The 17,911-nt window shown below is 40.6% G+C and overlaps 1 protein-coding gene and 1 long non-coding RNA gene across 8 annotated transcripts in view; one reads left to right on the top strand and one right to left on the bottom strand.

The window, feature by feature from the left end:
- The window catches only part of LOC144615232 (uncharacterized), a 49,154-nt gene that overhangs the window by 17,353 nt on the left and 13,890 nt on the right, over positions 1-17,911 (bottom strand). For 3 of the 7 annotated variants that reach the window (XM_078442115.1, XM_081794871.1, XM_081794876.1), the window contains 4 exons: positions 13,882-13,953; positions 13,087-13,167; positions 2,295-2,366; positions 1,657-1,731 (listed from right to left, as the gene is read on the bottom strand). In XM_078442115.1, coding sequence (XP_078298241.1) covers positions 1,657-1,731; positions 2,295-2,366; positions 13,087-13,167; positions 13,882-13,953 — 300 coding nt within the window. The remainder of the gene's footprint in view (positions 1-1,656; positions 1,732-2,294; positions 2,367-13,086; positions 13,168-13,881; positions 13,954-17,911) is intronic. The other 4 variants (XM_081794873.1, XM_081794874.1, XM_081794872.1 and 1 more) reach the window with 3 other exon arrangements.
- On the top strand, positions 12,120-17,772 carry LOC144615234 (uncharacterized). Its single transcript, XR_014137211.1, has 3 exons — positions 12,120-12,399; positions 13,089-13,143; positions 17,426-17,772. It is a non-coding gene; the product is annotated as an uncharacterized LOC144615234 (long non-coding RNA).

Raw genomic sequence — 17,911 nt, 5'->3', positions numbered from 1 at the left:
GTAATGAAAAGGCACTTTTTAGAGAAGATAAGTAAAACTGATAAACTTCTGGCCAGATTTATCAAGAAAAGACAAGAGAAGACACAAATTATCAATATCAAAAATGAGAGGAATGACATCACTACAATTCTACAGATACTAAAAGGATAATAAGGGATTATTATAAAATACTTTATGTCAATAACTTCAAGATGAAATAGATTCCCTGAAAGACATGAACTACTCAAAAAAATAAAGTATGTAATTTAAGTAGCACTATTACAAAAATAAAATCTGTAGTTTAACACTTTCTCACAAAGAAAGCTTCAAGCCCACATGGCTTCACTGGTGAATTCTAGCAAACATTTAAGGAAAAAATAATGCCAATTCTGCACAAACTGTACTAGAGAATTGAAGAGAGGGGAATACTTCCCAACTCAATTTTAAGGCCAACATTCACCTTATGAAAAATAGATAAAGACATTAGAAGAAAGGATAGATAGAAGATCTCATATACTGCTGGCTGGAATGCAAAATGGTACATCCACTTTAGAAAACAGGTAAGCAGTTTCTTAAAAAGTTAAATATACACTCAGCATATGATGTAGCAATCCTGCCATTAGGTATTTTACCACCTGCCCCCCTCCCCCAATGAAAACATATGCTCACACGAAGACCTGCATGTAAGTGTTTTAAGCAACTTTATTCATAAAGGCCAAAAAGCTAGAAACAACTCAAATGCCCATTAACTGATGAATGCATAAACAAACTGGTATATCCTCACAACTGCAATACTACTCGGCAATAAAAAGGAAATGAACTACTGACATGTGCAAAAACATGGATGAGTCTCTGGGGTGCCTGGGTGGCTCAGTCAGATAAGTGACCGACTTTGGCTCAGGCCATGATCTCATGTTCCGCAGGTTCATGCCCTGTATTGGGCTCTGTGCTGACAGAGCCTGGAGCCTGCTTCGGGTTCTGTGTCTCTCTCTCTCTCTCTGCCCCTCTCCTGCTTATGCTCTCTGTTTCTCAAAAATAAATAAACGTTAAAAAAGTTAAAAAAAAAAACAAACATGGATGAATCTCAAAAGGATTATGCTGAAAGGAACCAATCACAGAAGACTGCATACTGTATGATTTCATTTATTTATTTTTTTTAATGTTCATTTATTTTTGAGAGAGAGAGAGAGATGGAGTGCAAATGGGGAAGGGGTAGAGAGACAGGGAGACACAGAATCCGAAGCAGGCTCCAGGCTCTGAGCTGTCAGGACAGAGTCCGATGCAGGGCTTGAACTCACAGACCGCGAGATCATGACCTGAGCTGAAGTCGGACGCTTAACTGCCTGAGCCACCCAGGTGCCCCTTGTATGATTTCATTTATAAGACACTGTAGAAAAGGCAAAACTATAGGGACAAAAATTAGGTTGGTGGTTGCCAGGGCTGGTGGTGAGAAAAGGGGATTGGCTGCAAAGGCACATAGGGGCCTTTTGGGGTGACAGAAACGTTCTACGTCTCAAATGTGGTGGTGGTTACATAACTACACGTTTGTCAAAACTCATCAAACTGTATGCTTAAAAAGAGTAAATTTTATACCTCAATAAATCTGACTTAAGAAAACAATAAAACAAATCTAAGTAAACAACTAAGTGAAAATACACATAAGAAAAATCAACTTACAGTGTTTCCAATTCAACGGTCATCATGAGGATGCTCTCAACTGTTGTAAGTGACACCTGTGTTGATCCCATGTCTCTGAAGGAGAAAGCCCAAACATGCGTGATTTGAACCCAAGGATAAAAATTCTGTACCTAAAAAGATACTTAGCAACATGTGATTACTTCAATTCTGGCTTCTTTGTCAAGTCAGCTCAAGAGTTTTCTTGCTATGGACAATAATTTCAGAAAGCTCCCAATGAAGACATTTTATGTGCATCATCAAATTAATCACCTTGGTGCTCAACAGTACAATCCTTTTTACTCTTATCCTCATTTTCATTCTCAATTGCATCCACCTCTCTTGATTAGTCTTTTTTTCTTTTAATATACACCTTACTCCACTTTCCACTTTGAGATAAATGGTATTTCTACCTACATCTACAAGTCCCATGTCTGTTATGTGTTCTTCAATACTACTCCTTCCTCTGCAGGCTATCTTGCCCATATACGTTTTTTCTTTGCTAATAATGCTTATTTCAATAACCCAGTTAAAATTTAAATTACGACTTTTTAACCAAAACGCAAAATACTTAATCTTTTGATGACAACAAAAAAGATCAGAAATCATCTCATGAGCCATGAGATTGTTGCAATACTTACAAATATTTTAATGCTGGCAACTTAAAAAGATAGGAATCTTCAACAGTTGACAGAGGGTTACGACTGATAATTCTGAAAAATGCAATGGAATTAAAATTATCTGCATTTCCAGTAATGACTACCATGAAAGTTTATGTTCATTTTGGGGGTATGGAACTGGAAGGTGAAAACTAATCATTTTCTGCCTTTGCCTATAAATCACCCTTAGATTCTGTAAAGCACTCTTCCTTTGGGAACTACCCAGCTCTCTGGACGATAAAGTGGAGAACAGAAAGAGGAAAAAAAAAAATTTTTTTTTTACGTGGACAGCAAAGCAAAGATATGCCAAAGAACTTTTTGGGCTGAAAATCCTAGAAGTGACTATGCTGGTAGGAAGCCCAGGCTCTGTAGGAAATACTGTTTCTAGTGTCCTCTGTAATTCTAGGTGCTTTTCCTTTATCTCTAGAAATGTAAAAAATTCCACAGTTTAAAACACCCGGTTAAAGACAAAAATAGGACCAATTCCTCAGTTTGGGGGCCAAAGACAAAGGGATTAATCTAAGAGGAAATGGTGAAAGCTATACCCCCACCATGTGTATTCTCCTATGACAGCCTTTGTTAGGTGGCATATGATCCCGTTTCCTTATCCATCTCCTGGACTGCCAGCTCCTTGAGGGCAGGGACCATACTCTATTGTCATTTTTGTCCCTGTGCCTGACAGAGTGCTTGTTATTTACTAGTTACTTAGTGAAGGCTTGTTGAATAAATAACTTTTTGTCACTGCTTGACACAAGTTTTTATTCCAAAATGCCGAGTAGATTTTCTTCTCAGTTCTTTACAGCAAAAATAAAGTGAAGGAAACAGGAAGAAAGAAAAGAAAATCTGCCTTTAGGTTGACTCTGCTCAAGAATCATCACTGTACTTTTGCAAAATTATAAGGATAATCATCACAACCAATACTATTGAGCCATAGGGCATCTGTGATCAGCATTTCACATTTAAACCTCACAATAACCTTATGTGATAGATACATCATTACCCCATTTTACAAGTGAGGAAACTGAAGTACAGAGAGGTTGTATAATTTGTCCCAGTTTGTCAAGCCAGTCAAGAAGCAGAGCTGGAATCTGAACTCAGTTCTGACTCCAAAGCCTGTATTTAACTTGTATGAAAAAAAAAGGGGGTTTAAAATAGCCGTTACCTTAAACTTAACTTTGAGAGCATTAAATATAGAAACACTTTGCTGAACTTCATCTCTCCATCTGGGAGAGCTTCTCTAAGAATTACATTTTCTATTTTTATTCCTTTCCTCTAATCATCTCTCATGATTAAGTATTTAATTAGCCTGTGATCATTGAGACTTTAGAGATTTCATTTTTTATTTTTGTATTCTATTTTTTGAGAGAGAGAGTACAAGAGTGTGAGTGAAGGAGAGGCAGAGGAAGAGAGAGAGAGAGAATCCCAAGCAGGCTCCATGCCCAGTGCAGAGCCTGACATGGGGCTTGATCCCATGACCGCAAGATCATGACCTGAGCCGAAATCAAGAGTCAGGCAGTTAACTGAGCCACCCAGGTGCCCTGAGACTTTAGACATTTTAAAGCCCTGTTACAGGTGAATCAGTGAAAATGAGAAAGGAAGGACGTCTGAAAATTCATCCTTCCGTAAAAGCAACAACAACAACAAAAAACTAGCAAAAATGGTCAAAATCAACTTTCTCGGAACTTTGGAAATTTTAACCAATGGGCTTGCAGCAACCCGGAGAGCATTTATTAAAGAAAAAATTACTAATTTCTATGAGAACAGTGAGCTCTGTTGTTTTAACTTGTCCTCAACCTCTGCTCTCCATCGTGATGGTAGCCTTAAAAATTGCCCACATCCCAGGGGAACAGAAGGGAGCTCAAGTTCCTTAAAGCCTCGTTCCCAAGGAACAAACTGTCATTGTTTTACCTGTCTAGTGGGGTCCCTAAAAAACTTCACTTGAAAGCCTTGCCCTTGACCTCACTGAGAACTGCACAGTGCTAAAATAGCCTCTTCCCAAGGGGCATTTTTTGAAAACAATTATAGATAAATGTTTTAATCTGGCAGCTATGTGAGGCAATTGATAACAAGACAAAAAATAGCCTAAACAAAAAGCCTAAAAGGAAAAAGCTGAGAAATGAGATGTCCATAGGGACTTTGAAATGCTCCAACATCTTCCTGGGTAACTAGAAGACCACAAGACATATTCCTGGGAATGTAGAAAAAAAACCTTAGCACTAATAAATGAGTTCAGCAAGGTTACAGGACACAAGATCAATATGTAAAAATTAGCTTTATTTCTATACATCAGCAATGACTATTCCAAAAATAAAATTAGAAAAACAATTCCATGTATAACAGTACTCAAAAGAACAAAATACTTAGGAAAACATTTAACCAAAGAAGTGCAAGAATCACACTAAAAACCACAAAACGTTGTTGAAAGAAATTAAAGAAGATTGAAATAAGTGTAAAGATATGCCATGTTCACGGATCAGAAGAAAATATTGTTAAAATGGCACTATACCCCAAATTGAACTGTGGTTTCAGTATAATCCCTATCCAAACCCCAACTGACTTCTTTCCAAAAATTGGCAAGCTAATTCTAAAATCTGTATGTCAATTCAAGGGACCGAGAATAGCCAAAATGATCTTTTTAAAAAAAAAAAAAAGTTTATCTATTCATTTTGAGAGACAGCGAGCATACACACCCGTGCAGAAGAGCAAACATGAGCGAGTGTGAGTGGGGAAAAGTGTGAGCAGGGGAGGGGCAGAGGGAGAAGGAGAGGGAGCATCCCAAGCAGGCTCCATGCTGTCAGTGCAGATTGCAACACGGGGTTCCATCTCACAAACCATGAGGTCATGACCTGAGCTGAAATCAAGAGCCGGCCACTTAACCAACTGAGCTACCCGGGTGCTCCAAAACGATTTTGACACAGAACAACAAAATGGGAAGACTCACACGCCCTGGTTTCAAAACCTACTTCAAAACTACAGTAATCACGGTGTGGTACTGGCAAAAGAACAGACATGTAAGTTGATGGAACAGAACTGACAGTCCAGGAACAAATCCTCACATTTATGGCCCACTGATTTTCAACAAGGGTGCCAACACCATTCAACGTGGGAAGACTAGTCTTTTCAAATGATGCTGGGACAACCGTATATCCCCATACCAAATAATGTAGTTGGATTCCTACACTTCACACCATATATAAATATTAACTCAAAATGAGTCAAAGACCTAGAAGGAAGAGCTCAAGCTATAAAACTCTCAGGAGAGAAATCTTTATGACCTTGGATTTAGGCGACGGTTTCTTAGACATGACACAAAAAGCACAACAAACCAAAGGAAAAATAGATAAACTGGACTTTATTTAAAAATAAAAAAACAACCCAAAACTATCATATGTCTGATACAAGTCTAGTATCCAGAACATCCAGAATATATAAAGAACTCTTAAAACTCAGTGAAAAGACAAATAATCAAATGTTTAAATGGGTAAAGGATTTGAAGAGACATTTCGCCAAAGAAAATACATGAATGGCCAATAAGCACATGAAAAGATGCTCAATGTCTTAGGTCATTAGGGAAATATAAATCAAAGCTACAATGAGATAGTACTCTACACTCACTAAGATGGCTATGATCGAACAGAGAGACAATGATAAGTGGTAGCAAGATTTGGGGAAACCAGAATCTTCATACATTGGTGGGAATGTAAAATGGTGTAGTCACTGTGGAAAACAGTTCGGCAGTTCCTCAAAAGGGTTAAATATAGAGTTACTACATGACCCAGCAATTCCACTCTTAGGTATGTACCCAAGAGAATTAAAAACATATGACCACACAAAAACTTGTACATGAATACTCATAGCAGCATTATTCACAATAGCCAAAAAGTCAAAATAATCCAAATGTCCAATAACTCACGAATGGATGAACAAAATGTGACTGGAGCACCTGGGTGGCTCAGTCGATTAAGCATCTGACTTTGGCTCCGGTCGTCATCTCACAGTTCATGAGTTCGAGCTCTACATCAGGCTCTGTGGTTTTGGATCCTCTGTCCCCCTCTCTCTCTGCCGCTTCCCCGCTTGTGTGTGCGCTCTCTTTCAAAAATAAATAAACATTAAAAAAAGGAATGAAGTACTGAAACATGCTACAACCGGATAAATCTTGAAGCCAACAAGCCATGTGAAAGAAACTAGACACACATTTCTATGAAATGTCCAGAATAGGCAAATCCATAGGGGCAGAAGGTAAATTAGTTGTTGCCAGGGGCCTGGGAGGAGGGGGGAATGGGGAGTAAAGGCTGATGGGTATGGTATTTCTTTCGAGGGGGGCAATGACAATGTTCTGGAATTAGCAGTGATTATTGTCTATCAAAGTATACCATTGGACTATATACTTTATAATGTTGCATATTCTATTATGCGGACTATATCTCAATTTGAAGAAAAAAAAAAAAAGAACCATGTTGTGATAAATAGAGAACCAGTTGCCAGAAGATCAAACACGTTAGTAGGTGGAGAAAAGGGGAGCGAAGATTCAAACTCTTCCACCACGGAGGTCAGAGGGAGTTAGCGGTGCGGCTGGGAGCCATGCATTTTTGTTCTTGCCTTGGAAACTCCCCTATTCTTCCTATTCCAGCCCCTTCTTCTACGTTTTTTCAGGCCCATTAACATGTCGGGTTTGTGTAACACTAGTTAATATCCAGTCAGACGATGTTATGAAGAGAAAGAACGTGAGTGTCACATGTCTGGTTAAACACAGTTCCTCAACCTTGAGGCTCCGAATGTCCTTTGGCTTTGAAAAAATAAAAATGGCATTAATACCTACAAGCTTACTGGCGGGCTCTGTGCAAGTAACCTCTTCCACGTGTGTGTCTTCCCCTGCCCACTTCTCCCCCCCCCCCGCCCCGCCCCCCTGGCTCCCTATTAAGAAAGACTATGAAGAATTATGCAGCCAAAACAATTTAGTAGTTTGTTATCCTTCCCCCAACTATCTCAGTGCTCTACCCCCACTGTCCCCCCCTCTTTCCTGGTAGCTCACCCATGGCCTTATACCCATCGGCTCGGTGCTTCCTCTTACCCAGGCAGCCCTCCTGCTGAGATGAATGCCCTGTGTTTATCTGTAGTGAAAACAAAATACAGGCCACTCCAAGTTATCCTATCTCCTCCTGTCTTTAGTGCCGCCTTCTCTTCATGGAGCTATTGTGCCTGAGCCAAGGGGAGAATGAGAACTGACCCGACAGGTTACATCTGCTGGACCGACAGCAATTGTCTTTCCACAGACTGCGATACGCACGAACGGTGGACGCTGCACTAGACATCATCTCCATTTCCGTTCAATTCCCTCATTTTACAGATAAAACGTGTGCTGACTCAGTCTATTGGCTTTTGGATATTCGTGGGCTTATCTTTATGGGAGTAAAACATAACAACAGTTATCCTCAAAGACTGTCTCATAATCAAAGTTGAAGAAATACTGTTCTAGATATTTTTTTGTTTTTTAAAAAACTCTATCTTATTTGAAGAGGAAAACTCAAGTATTTTTGCAAAAGCTTTCCGTTGCAGAGCAACGGGACAGACTAAAGGTAGCTCACAAAATAAGGGAACATTTCTTACGTGTTATTTTTTTTTTCTCCAAATTCTTCTACAGAGGTCCAGACAGATGGGCTACGTTTCCTTTCTATTAACTGAGGAGACAGAGAAGACTTGAGGACTGAAGCTTGTCACCACTGTCCTGAATGTCCTGAAATCCTAACAGCTTTGGCTGAAAAAATGTCCAAAGCAGGCAGTGAAAATACATTTCAAATAGGACAGACTCCAAACTCTCTATGCTGGAATCCCAAGGCATGGAGGGAAAACTGGCTCCTTGGAGGAAAGCAGTTGAAGAAATAAGTAGAGTGATCTAGACCCTATTCCAGTATGTTTGAAGTACTTGGGGATAGAATAACCCCTTTCCTTTATTCATCTACATAGGTCCATGAGCCATGAGAACATGACTCCCCATGCGAAGCTCCTCAATACAAGACATCTAACGGCATCACGTAGATCCTCTCTCAGGGGTTGGGCGGGGGGAGGGGCGAAGCCTAAAGAATCTGAAATGGTGAGCCCATGTTTTAATTCAAGTTCTGAGAACAGCCTTGAAGAGGAGTTTCTGGCAGTGAGGAACAGCCCAAGAAGCAAGGGCCCCGGAATCAGGCAGACCTAGGTCTGAATTCTGGCTGTCACTTCCTGGTGAAGGGACTTAAGTAACGAACGTCTCCGAGTCTTTTTAGCAGCATTTACCTCATAAGGCAACTTGAAGATTAAAGGAAAGAGCATGTGCAAAGCACCTAGCATAAGGCTGGGCACAGAGTGGGTGCCTAGCAGTGACGATGTGATATTTGCACCAGGCGGTGAGCAGGAAGCCTGGGGATGCCCATAGGTGGCATGGCCAGGAGCTCCCGAAGCATAGGGAAAAGGAGCTCCCTGCTCGAAAGGTCCTATTCCAGTGAGAAGCTGACTCCAAGGGACGACGCCCAAAAGGCCGGTTGTCATTCAGGTCCTACCTAGTGCCAGGGAATGCGGAATTGTATTACTCGCGAAGCTTCTTAAGTGGTTCTGTCACTTATTGACAGTGTGAACCTAGGCAAGTCACCCGATGTCTCTGAGTTTCAACTTCCTCATCCCCGAAATGAGGATGATACTACCTGTATCACAAGAGTTGCTGGAAAAACGAAAATGAAGTGGCGTGTGAGGGGCCACGTCCGGAGCATTTCCCACGTGCCAGGCTCTATTCTAAGAGTTTAAGACACACTGTCTTACTTGCAGCACAAGCGAAAGGTCTTAGCGTAGTGCCGGAGCGCAGTAAATACCTAACAGAGGTAGGTATTAAAGAAATGATATGGGGCAGAGGAGCAACTACCATGCTTCCCAGAGAAAGAAGATGCCTTGGCATATACGTGGGAAGAATCAGAGGCAGCTGGGAGAAGAAAAGTAACAGTTGGGTATGACTATCGCAAAGCTTCTGAACTACCACACACGGAAAATAATAAAAGTTACCCTAAATCACCCCAAAAGGACAGCCCTGAGTTGTCATCTTCATCCTTAACGTTGATGCCTTTCTGAATCTGAGAAGAAGCTGCCAGGATTTCCAGTACATACCAAAAAGCGATGACAATATCCTGAAGTGTGTCAACTTGTGTGGGCACGCAGCCGTCTAAAAGGAAGCAGATGCCAGTTGACTGGGGGAGCGTTAGGGCGTCAATGTGACTGCGGCTCGACTTTGCCTTCAGAGGGTGGCCACACCTACCTCAACGATATTCTCAACAATAATTCAAAAGGGGTAAGGCTTAGATTTTCCTTATTCTCCCTTAGAGCTTATGTTCTTGGCACAATACTGATGCGCCACAGACGAGCCAGCATGTGAATGTGCTCTATCCCGATAAGGTACAGCCTTTCTACATCGTAGAGTCCTTCGGCTTCTAAACTCATGGAGCTCGTACTGTTAGAAGCAATGAAGTGAATTTTTTAAAATAAGCCATCGGTCTGCACCTGTGTAGGTGAATGAAGGAGAAGCACTTTAAAGTCAGGAAAAAAAAAAGTATACTTAACATTTAGGATTATCAACCACTGTTGGTTTTCCATAATATATTTCATTCCTGATTTCATCTGAAAGAAATAGGATTATTACTACCATTCAAAAAGTGGTACCTTATTAATAAACTCTTGGCATGGCTTTGAGGTGGATTTCAGATTCAAAATAGACTTTACCACACCGCTAACGTGTTCACTCAGTGTTTATCAATAACTTAAGAGGCTTCATTCAAAAAACTTACTGAGATAGAATTACCTGAAACCCAGGGGTGTATCGAGGCCTTGTAGGGTCTGAACCTCATCTACTTTGGGAAATCCTGCCTCATCAAAACATGCAAAATTATGCGTACAGGAACTGCGAGGGTCCCTCCCAAGACTTTGGAAGGGGCCTATGTAAGTGAGAAGACCTGAAGTTTAAGCTTCAGTCAGTTCAAGATAAATCCACCTCAGCTGGGGCCCAAAAGGTTTACAAACTTATTTAATGCTGGAGAAAATATTGTTTCAACTTATAAACACCCCAGTAATTAAGTCACATAGGTAATAACGTGACTGAATTCACGGGATGGCATCTCCCTTGCGCATGCTCTCTTTCTCTCAGAATAAATAAATAAACGTTAAAAAGAAAAAAGAAAAGAAAAGTTTGGCCCCAAACAAGGAGCCCAACCTCCAATACACACTTACTGTACTGTGATAATTTTTTGGAAGTTAACTGTGAATTCGTTTTAGTAGTACAGCTCTATTCAAACCACATTGAAAGGGCGGGCCTACGCCGGCTGACTCCATCTTGTTCTGTGTCCTTCACCTTGACCACACCTCCTCCCCTTGAGTAACCCCCCCCCCCCACCTGCCTAACAGCACTCTTCCCCAGGACCCTTCCCCAGCCAATCAGCTGAGGCCACAGCCATTACCTCACCAACTGCCCCTAGGCCCCCATAAAACCTTTGTCCTTTTGAAACTGGCTCTCTCTCCCCGGTATCTCACCTCTGCATCAGTGCAGGTAGGGGATTGAGCTCGAGCTAGCTCGAATAAAGGCTCTTTTGCTTTTACATCGGACTCGGCTCCCTGGCGGTATTTGGGGATCACGAATTCTGGGCATAACACACATGACATGAGTATTAATTTATTCTCAATACCAGCTAGCTCTGGTTCTTTAATTACCTTTTTCTGTCATGTAAGATTGATGAGGGAGCATGAGGCAAGTTGAGGGCAAGATACAAGTTAGCACATGCCCCTGCCCCAGGTGGGATATGTGTGATTCTGGCTGCTCGAGGACAAAGGAAAGGAAAGAAAACAAATGGTTAACTGATAAGAGATCTCAGTCGGGCAAGATAGGAGTTTCCATCAGTTTACAAATATCTTAGTAAATTACAAGAAAAAGGCAATCTTATCAATAGCCTAATCGCCAGAAACCTACAGAATCAGCTTCCTGGAGACCCCACATCACCCCTCCATAGTGATATGGGGAACAAAGGCAAGAAGGAAATCTCAGGTAAAATTAAATTTCCTTATAACCTGCAGCCTATTGACAGATACTTGAGGCAGGCAAATAAAATATTTCTCCAGGAACTCCCTACTGTCTTAATGCTTTGCTAGACGGAAAAACAACCTTAGCTTGACAATAGCAAGGCCTCTGGTATCTTAGGAGTCCTCTTTCACATATCACAGTCCCTCTGGAGACTTCCCTTTTGACTTGACCTCCCAATTCCATAGCATATAACCTGTCACTCTTCACAACCCCAGCGCAGTTCTTTCTGCCCACGGTCCTGTCCCTGTGCTTTAATAAAATCACCTTTTTGCACCAAAGACATGTTCAAGAATTCTTTCTTGGCCGTCGGCTCCCGACTCCCCACCATCTCCCCAAAACTTCATCAAGATGAACGTGGAAACTCAACACAAGCAAGTTGTTGCCTTTTCCACAACAAATCTTTTCTATTCCACAACCATCCCCTACTTTGTCACCCCCTAGCTCGTTACCCTGCTGCACTGATGCCAGCATGGCTCACATACGTTTTCCCATCAACGGCCATCTTTTTCTCCTTCCAGTATGAAAGATTCTTGGGGACAGTCCCTGTGTATTCTTTGTACCCCCAGTACTTAGTACACTGTCGACATAGAGTGCGCGTGGCACTGAGTGTTTTTCAATGAATTCATTCATTGTTATCAACGGATTCCACCCTATTTTGTCCTGTATTGCCTACCTAACTATGAAATTCAGATTCTTCGAAGAGACTCTCGGTGTTATAAGATGCTTAGTAGAGGTGGTGAGTTTTAAGACATTATATTGACACCACTAAAACCTCTTGGTGGAGAAACTCAATGAGCCCGTTCTCTGGCATGCCGGCAAAACAAAAAACTGACCCTCAGTATTCTTTCCCCAAGTTAGGCATCAGCAAATTAATGAGAGGAGAGAGGAGGCCCCTGCTCTTGGGCACCCGCAGGAACTTACTCCAGCTCCGGACACACCGTAAACACTTTCATCTAACGGAAGATAAGTTGTGAAATCGGATTTCTGAACCACAAGACAGTAAGACAGTCTTTTCCAGCGTCTGCTTTAGAGGAGGGTCTTCAACCTTGAGTCTAAAAATCCCCCTCAGGCCACTGAACATGTCCAGTATGATTTGCTTTTTTACAGAGAAATCACAGAATTTTCCGGCTGAAAGGGAATAACATACTTCTTAATTGAAGAGTGGTCAGGAAAGAAAACACATGGAGAGCAGTGCCCTGTGGCAGGCATTCAGGAGTTCTTTCTGCTTTCCTGATGGCTCAAGAAGCACCCACACCTTTTGCTGCCTGGAAAACTCTGTGCTAAACTTAGTTCTTTGAAGTTCTCTTTTGCATAGGAAACTTGCACATGAGCAGGAATCAAAGTTAAATTCAAAAGTGGATTTCAAGGACCATGCACACCTTGGGGAAGCATCACTGTCACGAATTCCCATGATAATACTGACTTGGGTGTTACTTGCTTGGGGCTTTCATTGCCCACACAAAGCTGGGTACGAGGGAGGGCAGAGAGTGCCATTTAGGAGTTAAGACAAGTCTCTTGGCCTCTTTGTACCTTAGTTTCCTCATTTGAAAAAAAAAAATGGATTTTAAGACCTACTTTCCAGAATTCATACTGGGTTTATTAACACACACCTAACCAATCACTGTATGATATTTTTACATGTAGTTTTTTTTTTTTTTACATGTATTCATTTTCTATTTCACTTACAGCTTGTGTAAAAACGGCATTCCATGCCAGGCCTGAAATGTTCCAAAGCTCAGTTCGGTGAGTAAATTGCAACCAAGATTTCTACACACACACACACACACACAAAAACAAGACAAACAAAGAGAAAAAAAAGATATTCTTTCAGAATATTTATCCTTTGGCAGTGATTCTAATTTATAGATAATGAAACATAACCACAATACTCTCTCCATACACTAAAGAAATCTCACTAGGAAAGATACTTGCCTTTTTAAAAAAATATTTGCATGAAAGATTTATACTTTCATGTTTATACATGTGGTGCATTAGATACAAATCAGTAAATGCTCAATAAATACTTGTGTTAAGTAAGTATTTTTTTCTAGAGAAGTAAGTTTATTTCTCTAGAAAAACGTTTCACAACTTTAGCACTGTTGAGATTTATGGTTGGATAATCTTTGTTATGGGGGGGGGGTGCTGCCCTGTGAACTGTAGGGTGTGACAGCAGCCCTGGCCTCCACCCACTAGATGCCAGGAGCACATCTACAGTCTGACAATCAAAAATGTCTCCAGACACTACCAAGTGTCACCTGGATGCAAAATCACCCTGGCAGAGAACTGCTGCTCTAGAACGATTCACTCTGATCTCTATAATAACTCTCACACCAAACTTTGCCACAGACAAAAAAGATTTGCTACATAATTTTAGTAGCTTTCGACTAATAAAGGTTCATTCATTCCAAATGAATAACAAAGAGGTTTACAATTAAGTTTAATACAAATTCCAAATATAATGAAATTATATTTGTAACTTACATAAACTTCAAAAAAGGTAGTGATTCAAATGTACGTCTTTCAATAGATTGTATTTTATTGCAGGATAAATCTCTAGGAAAAGGAAAAGGAAAATATTGCCTCAATTAGCTATAAGATATCTAATTAGTAGGATGGTAGTATTGAATAAGTAGCTTTTGGCTAAACTCTGAGTATTAGGAATTGTTAATTGAACCTTCCAGAGCCCCTAACCCTGTCCTCACCTTTCTTAAGAGTCTCACCTTTGTGATCTTCATACATAAAATATACAACTATAGATCTTGATAGATCTTGGAAGTAATGTTTCCTGAGAGCAGAAGAATTGATTAAATGACTTTTTGTGGCCTCATCAATTTCTAAATTATGAGCTCAAAGTTGTGATCGCCACATATAATTTCTTTTTTTTTTTTTTTTCAACGTTTATTTATTTTTGGGACAGAGAGAGACAGAGCATGAACGGGGGAGGGACAGAGAGAGAGGGAGACACAGAATCGGAAACAGGCTCCAGGCTCCGAGCCATCAGCCCAGAGCCTGACGCGGGGCTCGAACTCACGGACCGTGAGATCGTGACCTGGCTGAAGTCGGACGCTTAACCGACTGCGCCACCCAGGCGCCCCTATAATTTCTAACATTAAAAGGGATATTCTCACATTAGCACACCTTCCTGGTTTAGTTCTACTTCTTGACACCAAGTCAATACCAGAAGAGGTAAAAGATACCTTTTCATTTAACTTGAAAAGAAGTTACTCCTCTAATCAATACCTAACTTTGAACGAACTCAGAATTATATTATCATATTAATAGAAATTTATTTTTGGTTGTACGTTGCCTAAACGGTCTATGAATTTATCAATTGCTTCAGCTGCAAGTGGGGCCAACAAAAAAACAACACGGTCCTGGATTTTTATTTGGAAACACCCATTCTTGATTATGGTTGACCCTCTTATTTCCATGGATTTCAGCCGAGTCCCTCACTTTCCACCTACATGGGTACCACCATCTTCTGACTGGCATTTTCATCTCTGGTCTCTCCCATTCTAATCTATACTGCACACAGTCACCAGATTAATTCTCCAGGAGTGGTTCTCAAATATCAGAGTCACTTGGGAACTTACTCAAGATGCAAATTCTCAGCTCTACTCTGGACTGAGTGAATCAGGAACTGTGGAGGTGGAACCTGTGTTCTGACAAGGCCTCCCGGTGACCCTGGTGCAGTCTAAAGTTTGTCCTAGAGCACTGCTGTGATAACACGGTAGCGTGGCATATTATCCAAGGCCTTCAAAATCCTAAATCCGGCTCTAGTTTCCTACTCTACAGATACCAAAGAAATTTCTCCTGCATTTTGCCTTTCACTCACTCTATCTTGCAAGCATATTCTTCCCAAGATGTCTATCTGATGATACGTCATAGCCATTCAAGGTTCTGTTCAAACAGTATTTCTCTAGTAACTTCCCTGATCCAACTTGAAGTCTTCCCCCCCTCTTCTGTGTTCCAAAAACAACTTATACTTCTCATTGCCCAAATCCATTTCTTCCCCTCCCCCTCTCCTCCTCCTCCTTCTTCTCCTTCTTTTAATTTTTTAAAGTAGACTCCACGCCCAACCTGGGGCTTGAACTCACGACCCTGAGATCAAGAGTCGCATGCTCTACTGACTCAGCCGGTCAGGTGCCCCAATTTCTTCTTAATATAGTTATTCTGGCATTCCATTTCCTCTGGGCATAAACTCCATGAAAGTATGGACTAGTCTTGCTCATCTGCGTTGTCTACTGTGTTTAAAACTGATGCATGGACAAAGAACAAACTCAAATATTTATAAAATAAATTAACAGCTGGGTAGTGAGTAGAAGGAGCAAAACGACTGAAAAGAAATGTGGTTTTACGACTTTGTGGCTCCCTCTTCTGCACTTTGTCAGTGCTTCATCATCCATTTAGTGCTTAGGCATTATGGTTTAAGCTTCTGTTTATTTTCCCTGTGAAATCATGAGTTCCTACAAGGGTGGGAAGCCTGTCTTAACCATCTGCGTGCCTATGGTACTGGGCATAGGGCCTGTCACATTCTTTTTTAGGTTTTGATTCACATTTTTTTTGAATGAATGAATGAGAACACTTCACCTGACATGAAATAATTGGCTTACAAAGTACCTCATAGTAGAAATAATGAAAGGCCCTATCCATTGCGCAGTTTGTCTCTTTTGGTTTTCTCCAAACTGTGTTTGTAACGTTTGGAGCCCAGATGGCAGAGGTAGCCAAGAAGACCAATACAAAGTGGTTGTCCCCTAAGACTTGGAAGGTTTGATAATTTGAAGGGCTATTTTTAGTGTCATATGAGATTCTTTTTACTCACTACCCTTAAGCCTTCCACATTTGCAAGAAGAATCTATTTTCTAAAGCACATCATTAATAAGGATTAATGAGGGGTGCCTGGATGGCTTAGTCGATTGAGCATCTGACTTCGTTCGGTTCAGGTCATGATCTCACTGCTCATGAATTCGAGCCCCGCATCAGGCTCTGGGCCAACAGCTCAGAGACTGAAGCCCGCTTCGGATTCTGTGTCTCCCTCTCTCTCTGTGCCTACCCTGCTCATACTCTGTCTCTCTCTCTCTCTCTCTCAAAAATAAATAAACATTAAAAAAATTTTTTAAAAAGGATTAATGAAATACACAGCTTTGCATGGCATGGACAAAGAATAAACACTGAACCTCCATAGCAAAGAACATTAGTATCTCTGTATGTCTAATGTACAGAGATATATGCAAACATTTCTTCCTTGACAATGAGGCTGGAGAGATGTTTATTCTGTAATTAGCGAAGTTAGAGGCATTTCTGATGTTTGTTTAGTGTAAACATTTCTAACTATACCACTTAACCATCATTATATTTTTAAAGATTTCATTTTTTTTAAGTAATCTCTATACCTAACATGGGGCTCTAACCTACAACCTCGAGATCAAGAGTTGCAGACTCTAATGACTGAGACAGCCACGTGCCCCTTAGCCATCATTTTTTTAATGTTTATTTATTTTTGAGAGAGACAGAGCATGAGTGGGGGAGGGGCAGAGAGAGAGGGAGACAGAATCTGAAACAGGCTCCGGGCTCTGAGCTGTCAGCACAGAGCCCGACACGGGGCTCGAACCCACAAACTGTGAGATCACGACCTGAGTCAAAGTCGGACGCCCAACCAACTGAGCCACCCAGGAGCCCCAACCCCTTAACCATCATTTTAAACATCTATTTTTATGGTGGCATAAGAATTTCCACACTGATCACAGGAATCTACTCCTGAAGCCAAGTGCACATTGTATGTTAGCTAACTTAACAATAAATGACATAAAAAATAATAATAAAAAAATAAACTAATAAAATTTCCCACACTGAAATCCTTAATCTCTTAATAATTTAATATGTACTTGGTAATACTGCTTACATAATTCACCTGCTTAGTTAAATATTTAATATTTAAATATTTAATTTAGATTAAATTATTTAAAAATTCTGGGTTAATGGCATTCAAATTAATGTAAGTGTTCTATATTTTCTTGTCTTGTAGGTGACAATTTGAGGTTAACTTCAATTCCTCTCATTTTACTAAGCCAACTTTTTCAAACCTTTTCTGTAAAGGCCAGACAGTAAATATTTTAGGCTTTGCAGGCCATATACGGTCTCTGTCACATATTCTCTGTTTCTTTCTCTTCTTTTCTCTTTTACAGCCCTTTAAGAACATGAAAATCATTCTGAACTCATAGGTTGTATCAAGACAGACCATACACAGGATTTGATCCATGGGCCATAAATAATAAATATAAATAAAAGCAGATGGTATATGAACACTTACATAACAAGGTTCATATGGGTGTCCATAATTGCTCAGACTTCATTACCCCTTTTCCTCTACAACTGAAGGGCTTTTTCCTATATCTTGTCTATAAAATTAAAAAGTTGAAAATGCATAGGAGGTATTTAATGCTAGAGATGGGCTGGGTCCCCACAGACTTACAGAGTTATAGAATTTAATAGAGAGAATTATAGAATTCCA

The sequence above is a fragment of the Panthera onca genome, assembly GCF_046562875.1.
Source record: "Panthera onca isolate mPanOnc1 chromosome E1 unlocalized genomic scaffold, mPanOnc1 haplotype 2 h2.Chr16_ul_8, whole genome shotgun sequence".
NCBI classification, from domain to species: domain Eukaryota; kingdom Metazoa; phylum Chordata; class Mammalia; order Carnivora; family Felidae; genus Panthera; species Panthera onca.
Note: the sequence above shows the minus strand (reverse complement) of the source record. Positions and strands in the feature narration are given on the sequence as shown.